The 11,492-nt window shown below is 36.3% G+C and overlaps 1 protein-coding gene across 1 annotated transcript; it reads left to right on the forward strand.

The window, feature by feature from the left end:
• The first annotated feature begins 1,331 nt into the window (after nt 1–1,331).
• LOC134573004 (olfactory receptor 5AR1-like) lies at nt 1,332–11,023 on the forward strand. Its single transcript, XM_063432363.1, has 4 exons — nt 1,332–1,393; nt 1,808–2,240; nt 2,334–2,745; nt 10,896–11,023. The coding sequence occupies exons 1-4, from the start codon at nt 1,332–1,334 to the stop codon at nt 11,021–11,023; spliced, it is 1,035 nt and encodes a 344-aa protein (XP_063288433.1).
• The last annotated feature ends 469 nt before the right edge of the window (nt 11,024–11,492 follow it).

Below are 11,492 nucleotides of genomic sequence, written 5' to 3' on the forward strand. Positions count from 1 at the left end.
CCAAACATTCCACGACTGCTTAACCACTTACTAAAACTCCTACATTCCTGGATCTCATTCTGGATTAGCTCATCTCATGGTCATGGTAGATTGCTAGCACACACGGCTCTCTCTGCTCATACCAACCATTTATATACCAGAACTCTGGCCATTTTAATAAGTTCCCTTCCAAATATCGAATTGTCAATCCGTAATCCATCGAGACCATGGTGACATTTACATCCTTTTGCCACCTTAACCTTAAATTAGCTAACAAACACTTAAACTTATCTCATACCCACCTGCAGACATATACCTATATACTATCAACAATAAATGGTGCCCAGTCAACATACTATACCAATTGTCCGACACTCAAAGGACTACACAGGTATACGCTCTCTTTTAAGGTTACATGGTAACCACTCGTTACATAAAATTCATCCTGTACATCAGGACACAATTCATAAAACTCTGATACGACCCTTCATCATATTCAGGTCATTCTTTTATAATAAGCACTGCTTCTGCAGCCTTTAGTAAACATCCCAGCGTGTATCATAAACTGGGACATTGGAATCATCTGCAAACACCATCAAACACCATCTAACGGAGAGAGAACTGAGACAGGCATTTAAAGTACTGTTTAGATAATGTCAACATGTACTAAGGATTAAACGGTTAACTTTTTGCCCTCTTTTACAGGCCTACCCAAATGTTGGTTTTGGCACACCACATCTGACTTATACCACTACTATAACTCGGCTTATTTTCCCCGATTACAAATGGAAAGCCAGAGCCTGTAGTTGTGGGAGGGACTTATCCGGCCTCCCCTTCCTCTGGGCTGAGACTTCCTGGTTCAGCCTACCCACTACACCCTTTATAAAGCATTCACTTAGTGGGCCCTCTTTTACAGGCCTACCCAAACGTTGGTTTTGGCACACCACATCCGACTTATACCACTACTATAACTTGGCTTATTTTCCCCGATTACAAATGGAAAGCCGGAGACTGTAGCTGTGGGAGGGACTTATCCGGCCTCCCCTTTCTCTGGGCTGAGACTTCCTGGTTCAGCCCACCCATTGCACCCTTTATAAAGCATTCACTTAGTGGGCGCTCTTTTACAGGCCTACCTGAACGTCGGTTTCGGCACACCCCAAATGACTTATACCACTACTATAACTCTGCTTATTGTCCCTGACTACAAATATATATATGTTAGGGGCAGCTGTGACCCATACATGTAGCTCCCACAAATCTCAGGCAGAATTGGACATATACTAATATTAAAGGAGCCTTAACCCTAACCCAAGTCCTAACCCTCATTTTAAAATATAATATAGAGATACATAATGCCGAAGAGTGCGTTAGGGAAATATAATGCCATTTCTGAGTTTTGGAGTCATTATCTAAGGTAAGCATTAAATGGTATTATTATTCCATAACGTATGTTGTACTGTGGTGTATCCTCAATAGATACCTAGATAGATAGATAGATAGATAGATACAGACAGACTGATCAGTCTTGACAAAGACCCCTTAGAGGTGTTGTGGGTTCATCATTCATGTTACTAGACAGATAGACATATAGAGATATTTTTTTGGGATTACATTTGTCCCCCAGCCCAAACAGTGATTTCACAGTGCTTCCACTCTCTCCAGCTATCAGTCTCAATTTTCACCACAAACCTTTTGCTTTCTATTAGACTGTAAGCTCACAGGCTGTTCTACAACTCTTTATAAAAATGTTGTAAATCCTAGATTTCGAAATATGTGATGCTTATAAACAGAAAATATTAGTAATAATGTTTGTTTTTTTTGCATATAGGGGTACACGTGGTGTAATGGAAGACAATAACCAAACTTGGGGCAGTTATTTTATCATTAATGGCATTACAGACCTTCCTAGCGTCCAGGCCCCTATCTTTGCACTGGTGTTGCTTATTTATATGTCAATTCTTTTTGGAAACCTGACCATTCTGTCTCTGATTATCTCCAATATCTGTCTTCATACTCCTATGTACTTCTTTCTGGGTAATCTGTCCATTCTGGACATGGGTTATACCACTGTCACCATGCACAAGATCTTAATTACCTACACCTCAGGGGATAAGAGTGTTTCATTTTTGGGGTGCCTCTCTCAGATGTATTTTTACGTAGCTTTTTTATGCTGTGAATTTATGCTGCTGACGGCCATGAGCTTTGACCGCTTTGTTGCTATCTGTAAACCCTTGCATTATTCGGTGATCATGAAGAGCAAGGTATGTGCGTTGCTAATAATCAGTTGTTGGCTGTTGGGATTTCTGGAGGGCATACCTGTTGTCTGTGTTATTTTTGATATCTACTGTTTTCAGTCCAAAGAAATCAATCACTTTTTCTGTGATCTCTTAGCTTTCATGAAACTTTTTTGCAACAATGTGCATAGTATGGAGAATTTGCTCCACATTGAATCAGTGTTTATTGGGTTCCTTCCATTTTCACTCACTATAATGTCGTACGTCTACATTATCAGGACAATACTGAAGATCAAGACGACCACTGGAAGACGTAAGGCATTCTACACTTGCTCTTCACATCTCATGGTTGTGTTTCTTCTCTATGTGACCATTTTCTGTCTATATCTGAGACCCACCACAAACATTACTCTGGATTCTGATAAGTTTTTTTCTCTCTTTTATATCACTCTGACTCCCATGCTGAACCCAATAATTTACAGCCTGAAGAATAAAGATGTAAAATTAGCTTTCCAGAATCTAATAAACCACAGTAAGAATGTGCTCCTGTAGTGAGTAACTCACAAATTTACTCCCAAACACAAAAATAAGTAAACAAATTATGCACATTGTTCTAGTGAGTAAATATAAATAGATACAAATAAATGCAAAAAGAAACTAGCTAATTGTATGGAAAGTATATCCACCATAAATAAACAATCAGCACTCCACCAAGCTCAGTGATTCTGGTTCCGCACACCAAACACCAGTCCTAATAGTGCCAATATCACAGGCTGCAGAGAGATTACCAATGGATCTTCTGTTCATAATGGAGATTATGGAACTCCAACTTATAACTGTAAAAGGGTAAATAATATCGCCATTATAATAATACAAAAACATCTCCTTGTTGCTCCCCTATTCCATTAAATCTAAGCAGACATGAAAGGGTGTCTCTGAACGTTTCCTGTTAATAAAAATGTGTTATGCATTTTATATTAAAAGAATCGTACAATGTAATGTTTGCATATCTTTTATATATGTATTCTGTGCTCTATGGAGAGAGTTCAGAGAAGGGCTACTAGACTGGTTCATGGATTGCAGGATAAAACTTACCAGGAAAGGTTAAAGGATCTTAACATGTATAGCTTGGAGGAAAGACGAGACAGGGGGGATATGATAGAAACATTTAAATACATAAAGGGAATCAACACAGTAAAGGAGGAGACTATATTTAAAAGAAGAAAAACTACCACAACAAGAGGACATAGTCTTAAATTAGAGGGACAAAGGTTTAAAAATAATATCAGGAAGTATTACTTTACTGAGAGGGTAGTGGATGCATGGAATAGCCTTCCAGCTGAAGTGGTAGAGGTTAACACAGTAAAGGAGTTTAAGCATGCGTGGGATAGGCATAAGGCTATCCTAACTATAAGATAAGGCCAGGGACTAATGAAAGTATTTAGAAAACTGGGCAGACTAGATGGGCCGAATGGTTCTTATCTGCCGTCACTTTCTATGTTTCCCAAGAAAATAAATTAATAAAAACATATGTGTAAAAAATCCATTTAGTACTAAAATGAAGTTGATCAACGAACATTCATATGCTTTCATCTACTCACCACTCATCATGACTGAGGAGAAAATATGGCAGGCAGTGAATGGATGTTTTTTACGCAACAAACACAGAATGTAAGAGAAGTATAGATACAACCAAAGGTATGGAGGATACAGCTGTAACTCTACATAAAATACATATAATAGTGTAACACTGTATTGGAATTTTATAAGAATGCGGGTTACACTCACAAGATATAGGAAGGTATCATAGATAGAGATGGGGGGCTAATTTAACAACTCCCCCTTTCCAGCAATAGCTCTGCAGCATGAAGGGTCGGACTTAAGGTTGACGAGTTAGCATATTCTGCTTTATTTATAAAAAGGTATTAAAACAAAATTAAAATAAATTGGTGCTATACCAGACCCTACGCGTTTCATCCAACAGGACTCCCTCAGGGAACCAAATGAGACGCAATACAAAATCACAATGTAAGAAAGCAGTAATGCTTTTTTAATTACTGCTTTTTTACATTGTGATATTGTATTGCATCAAATGTCGTTACTACAAATATTCTGTAAAATCAGCAACAGGAATTTTAAAACATCAAACAGTGCAATATAGCTAGATATAAAAGTGCATAAGAGAACAAGCTCACACTACCGAGAGCTAACAGAAGCTCTGCTGAGATTACGGTGGATGGGAAAACCCCTGTCTAAGGATACAGGTAGGCCTCAAGCAATGAATGGTTATCCAGCTGTGATGGAAATATGCAGATAAAATAGAACAAAACAGAACGACCAATGGTACAGCACCACAATAAATGCATGTATAAATAGTCAAGATATCCTGTTTAAGTTTAAGTGTTATAATCCCCACCTGGGATTGCAAGAATCAGGAAACCAATGGATGAGCAAATAAAACCGGTCTCCAATATGAAATGAAGACATATACTTTATTAAATAAAAAAACTGTTAAAAACAATAATCCAAAGTGGAAATAAAGTACACGTAATGCGTTTCAGATTGGCTTCTTTAGAAGTGTATAGTGTCCATCTGGAGTCCTGGTTTAAAAAGGCAGTTTTTGATCATTAATGGGTACCAGCTGATCCCCAATGCCGGATTACTTCATGTCGTCCAGTTTTCTATATTGTGGCAATGTTCTGCTCTTCTTGTTTTAAGGGACCTTGTTGTCCTGACAATATAATAGAGGCCACAAGGGCACTCTGACAGGGATATCACAATTTTAGTAATACAGTTTATAATGTCTTTAATATCATGTTATTTCTTAGTGTGATTTGATACTGCGGGGAACAAACGTGGTTGCTTAGTAAACCATCAACATAAGTGATACCGTGTGTATCGACTTGATAGAAAGCTGTGAAAAAAAGCAATATAGTTATGGATATTATAAACGGTGCATGTGTGGAGGAACAAATAAATTGTCTCATGAAAAGGAAAAATACAATAAAATAATGAAAATGAGGTCTGACAGTAAGAGTATCATAGTGAGGGAAGAAAAGTTATAATATGACATTACAAAACGTGTGTATAAAATGAGTGACCAATATCAATGTGTAGTAAGGTGGACCGAACTGTCGGAGAGCCATAGGGGTACTCTACACTATTTATACCTCTATCCCAAAGTGGGATCATACAGTGCAATCCAATAAATATGAGAAATATGAAACTATACGAATGAATCAGAAGCATTAATAGAGCAACAAAAATCAAGAAACAAACTCAATCCGGGGCAAGAAATAAACTATCTTGTCTTATGTGTGATCTTAGATATGAATATAACATAAATCCAAACAATATCATCCTATCTTATTAGAGGAAAACAATATTAACTAAGACACATTTAAAGAAACGTCGAGTACACTGTATTCTCATTAAACCCCTTGGGAGCCACTGCATTCAAATTGGGAATCCAGAATGCTTCACGCAAGCGATGTTGGGCTGCAAGAAAGTGTTTGGTCACTGGTTTATCAGTTCTTAGGTCATGGAAGGCTGTCATAATCCCTGAGCAGTTTCCTCAAATTCAGTCTCTAAGGCTCAAATCTGTCTTCCCTACATAGGAGAGTCCACAGGGACAAGTGATCATATAGATCACGTGATCAGTACTAAATGGGATATAATGCCGCATAGGGATACGTTTCCCACTATGGGGATGTCTGAATGTAGAGCTGCTGATCATATGACTGCATGTCACGTAGCCAGAGCACTTAAAACATCCTTTCTTCTTTAGTGTTGGAGGTCTCCTATAACACTGTATGGGGTTGCTTTGTACAAGTAAGTCTCGTAAATCCTTGTTCATTTTGTAACTCACAATCGGTGGGTCACGGAATATAGGAGGAAGATTAATGTCTGATTGGAGAATATCCCAGTGTTTCTGAATGGAATCTCTGATTTTTAATGTACCTGTATGGAATGTTAGAGGTACAAACATTCTCCTTTGAGATAGCTTGTTCCGAGGGGTATGGTTAGATTCTTCAGATAGTCGTTCAAAGGCTCTATTTTTGGCACCCCTGATATTATTTATCACCTAAGTGATATTATACTACAGAAAGAGATCAGGAGAGAGCCAAGCTGAATTTATTTTTGTGTATATATATATACAAATACAGGAATACTTTTATCTGTTTTGCTGTTTTTTTTGTTTTGTTTTTTATAAATTCTTTATTGTTTTTTTACATCTTAGTAAACATAGATACAAAACATACACATTACATACATTATTGCCATGGAATTAGTTATATTGATTACTAAATTTCAAATATTTAGGTCTACACGTTCTTCTATTATAGGGCAAAACCAATTAAGTTACCATTTGCATCCAAATATACATACACACATAAATACATACATACATGTAGAATTTCTCTCACAGCCATGATGTTATCTACGTTCTATTTAATAAACATTATTCAGGGCTCTCAGCTTTAAATAACTTATTTCGATATTATTTGTTAATAAATGATAACCATTTTTTAATCCATTTGTTGCCTTATTACCAAGACTCGGAATGATACCTTCATATTTTTTATTGATAATGATGTTTGCAACAATGTTCTTGTCTTATGCATACTTTATGTTGTGCCAGTGTATTGGTGTACTGTTCGTTCTGCCAGACTTGGACACTTGTATTTGGTCTGCCCGCGGACATCAGCCTCACACGATATACAGAGGTCTGCTATGGCACCTGATTGGCACGTTTTCGACATGCGTTCCACGCTGGAACGCACAGAATACCACCGTCCGGCCACGCCGCGTCATTTCCGGTATGACGCGTGCGTTCCACCGGTGGTTAGAACAACCCACTTCCTTAAACTTACCATTGGACAATATGGCGCCGCGTCACTTCCGGTTTGGCAGCGCGCGCGAAATTAGGATACAGTAAGTGAATTCATTTTCTTATCACATGAAACAAATTGTTCTTATTACACTTGTTATATATTTGGACATTACCAGGACTCTATCCACACTTCTGAAGAAGCCTCCATAGGTGAAACGCGTAAAGTGGATTTTTTATGGACTTTCTCATAGAGTATTTTATGCATTCTGTTTTTTATTGATTTATATGTATAATAAATAGTTATAAGATACTTTTTACTACTCTGAGATTTCCATGATATATTTTGTTCCTGGTTTACATCTTTATTCCTTGGTGGGGATCATACCACCTATGCGCTACTAACTAGAGCGAGGTACGCTCTGGTAAATGTGAGTACGATATTTTCTATTCACTTGTCACCCATATCAATATTGGTATTTACTACACTATGTGGATTCTCCTACAGTAATCTATAAAAAATCAAGCAATTTAAAGAATAAATTGGCACATAGCCTATTACCTACAACTCCCTCTTGTAACAACTTTCTCAAGGCCCAATTACAAGGGTTTTATAGTTGTGGCCACTGCTCTACATGCATACACCTCAAAAGGAAAATCCAATATTTTATTGGTACATATACGAAAAAAACATACAAAATAAAAAACTATATTCATTGTTCCTCTACTTTTGTAATTTACTTATTACAATGTGGCTGTGGAGCCCAATATGTCGGACGCACATCCAGAAAGTTACATATCAGAATACTAGAACATCATAACAATATACGTAAAAATAAAATTGACCACAGTGTACCAAGACACTGTAATTCTTGTCCTTCATTCTCTTGGAATACTCTGCAAGTTTTTGGAATAGACTCAGTTCAACTAGGGTGGAGAGGTGGAGATAAGCAACAGGAGTTAGTTAGGAAGGAGGCTTGGTGGATTTTCAATCTAAAAACCTTAAATTTGGGACTCAATCAAGAAATTGATTTACAAGGTCTCATCTAATCAGTTTTCCTCATGTGTTCTCCTTGATGTCGATGTTCCTTTAATAAGATGTCATGGTTTTTCTTTGTTTGTATATATAAATATATAATTTTTATATGTAAATATATGGAATATAATTTTTATGTAATATAACTTCATTACAGTCTAACTTTCTGATTCACATATAAGAACCCTTACAATTTATTGAAACATAATACATATTTTCTAATTTCCTTGTGCATAAGGAACTTATGATATTCACTTACATATGGGTTTATATGACTCCTTAATATTGTTTGTACTAGCTAGATTTTTCAATCCATCCCCACTTATAACCTTATATTTACATATGGGTTATGTATATATAATTTCTGTACTAACGTTTGTAATATAATATTTATATTGAGATCTACAGATATACCCATGCTTTATACTTCAATAACATAGGTAATTTTGCCACTATATAGGATTTTTATCAGTAGAATGTGTACGGTTATCTTCTCAGGCGTATTTTTCGCCTTTCTGTGCTTTCTGTTCCCTGCAGGCAGCGGTCTCTCCAGCTGACGCATGCGCGTTCAATACGCGCATGCGCACTATTACCCGGAACTGTTTGAGAGGCTCCATGTATTTCGCGCCGGATTTCTGCGGTTCACAAGTGAAACGCATGTTTGATTACATGTGTACCGGATTATGAAGATGATGTATAACGGTATAAAAACTTCCAGAAATGGACCCATGGTTATCCCTGAAGAAGTCCGATACCCAATAGGACGAAACGCGTTGGATATAACCGAACTTCCTATGTACTTATAATTGCTTTTATTTATTTTTATTTATTTGAATGCTGTATCTTCTTCCTGGCTCTGGACTGTGGATACTCGATTGTCATCACCAGGAGTTCCATATGTATATGGAGAGATGCCTTTTTATGCTGCTATTTTGTAAGTGCAATGAATAAATGTGAATTTGTATATTTCTAACATACTTCACTATATTGCATTTTTTTACATTTACATATATCGTGTTGGAGGATATCTTTACTCATCACACTACCCCTGAGAGGGTGAAAGGCCTGAATTATCGTTTGTTTGTGAGTGCATTTCTAATCTCACTTTAATCACCACTCATATTTACTTTTTTACGCTATGAAAGTTATTTCAATTTTCACACAGATTCCAATTAAGGAAATTTGACCTATATCAGGTTGTCCTTTTGTATTTTAGCTATTATACGTATTCTGGGTGGTTCCCACTTTGGTCTGTTTGCTGGATTCTCCTGTCTGTTTTTTCTGTTTGAGACCATCAAGACGTGGACCACTTCATATTTATCCTAGGATGGGGATCATTCCGTCTATGCGCTAAAACAGCAGAGCTCTGTATTTAGCTCTGCCAAATGTGAGTGTATAACCATATATTTCTTTATTACTCTTGGATTACCTACAGGGTTACACTATTATTTTGTATATTCTTCTTTTTTTGAGGTATACCGTTGAAATTGTATGACCAAAAGGACTTGAGTACGTATGTTCGTATCAAAATAAGGGCGCGGTTTTCTTTTATTGTTGTTCACTATTGTTTTCTCATAAGGTGGGGAATCCTTGTGTTGATCACTGCTGCCCATCATATATCACTTGTTACACTATAGTGAGCGCCTATATTCTGTTTGTTTTGTACCTATCATATTCCCCATTTTAGGCAGCCCTATAGACACTACAATATGACATTGTTCGAATATCGTGATAACTACAACAAAGATATAGATGATATCTTTAATAATTTGGAAGATCTAACAAATCCAATTGATAATGAACTGTTAATCTTATTTGATGACCGACAAGAATTATTAAAAGAATTGGAATTTTCTTTGATTAAAGAAATGAAGTTGAGATGGGAAATAGCCACTCTAACTAAGTATACGAACAAAAAAATCACCCCCAGAGGTTTAAGGTTATTTAAAATGCCCACGTCATATACTGACAATAAACCATTTATGGAAGAATGGTACAACCACTTGGACTAATGAAGAGTCTGATTAAAGTAAAAAATGAAAAACTTTTACATTTAGACAAAAAGATCAATAATCTAAGGGACCAACTTATCCCATTTGCTGACACTGAAATATACTATAATCAAACACAAAAAATCAAAAAAATAGTTGAAAAAATTGAAATGGACACCAAAAAAATCAAAATCACAAAATATAATAGAGATAAACACGATTATGCTCATAATCAAATTCCACATACAATGCAAAGAAAACTCACTTCCAAAATAATAGAAATACGAATTATCACCAATACACTGACACTGAATTTAGGCACAAGAGACCACACAAAACAACAAGGGATAACTACCAATCTCACACTTATCATCAACAGAGATCTCCAAAGAGACACATTAAGAAATTTCACAATATGCATCACTGGGAAAAATCTCCAAATGAACACTTTCAAAAAAGCACTTTCCAAACAAATACTTTTCATAATGGAACCAAAAACCCAGCCGTAACGGCCAAACAAATTTCGGCCCACACTAGATTTCCAGAATATAATAGAAAAGATTTACATTAAAACGATGGAACTCATTTACATCACACAGATACACCACTAATTGTGAGACCGAAAACCCATAAACACACGTATGCACCACTTTCACCACAACAAAGATACACTAAAAAACGGCATTACTCCTGGGAAAAAGTCACTACTAAAAACCGCAAAAAACACGAAGAACGCGAACCCAATACTCCAAATGATTTGATCACAAAAAATAGATACAATGTGCTATCTTTTTGTGAGCCATTCGATGAAACTTCTTTTTTAGAAATTCCTTACAACAGGGAACGTCATACGAACCTCATAAACATTACCCCAATAAAGAGTCGAAAGAGAGACCTAGAGGACGAAGATCAGGGAGAAGACAGCAAAAAAGGTCGAATGGAAAGATCTTAGCATCTAACCATTCACCTACAGGCATATTCAATCTATCCAATAAAAATCTAAATAAAATGGAAATAGATGTTTTAAAAAAGGGCCTAAAGTTTGCACCAACAAGACCGTATAATTCTTTCATGACCTTTATAGATATCAACAAGTTCGTTAGAAACGCTACATTGAAAAGATTTTTTGCGGTTAATTCCAAAAATGAACAAGTTAGCTCTACGAATATCCCTGTCGATATTCCAGACAATAAATACATAAAAAGTAACCTAAAAAACAAGTCTAGTTTTTATCCTGCACACTATAAATCTAGCGCTCTCGACATCTTTGAGAAAAAGGTTGGGAGAGATATAAGAAACTTGGAAAATAACAACAGATATAAAGATAAAGCTAATTTAAATAAAAATGAAAGACAAATCCTAAAAGATCTGTATAATGACAAGTCCATTGTAATCCAACCCGCAGACAAGGGTGGAGGTTT

This window comes from Pelobates fuscus, chromosome 9, assembly GCF_036172605.1.
Source record: "Pelobates fuscus isolate aPelFus1 chromosome 9, aPelFus1.pri, whole genome shotgun sequence".
In the NCBI taxonomy this organism is placed as follows: domain Eukaryota; kingdom Metazoa; phylum Chordata; class Amphibia; order Anura; family Pelobatidae; genus Pelobates; species Pelobates fuscus.

Coding starts and splice junctions, on each gene's coding strand:
- LOC134573004 (XM_063432363.1), top strand. CDS start 1,332: ATGCCGAAGAGTGCGTTAGGGAAATATAATGCCATTTCTGAGTTTTGG. Junction 1,394..1,807: donor TTTTGGAGTCATTATCTAAG/GTAAGCATTAAA, acceptor TTTTGCATATAG/GGGTACACGTGGTGTAATGG. Junction 2,746..10,895: donor CCAGAATCTAATAAACCACA/GTAAGAATGTGC, acceptor CTTCTTTTTTAG/AAATTCCTTACAACAGGGAA.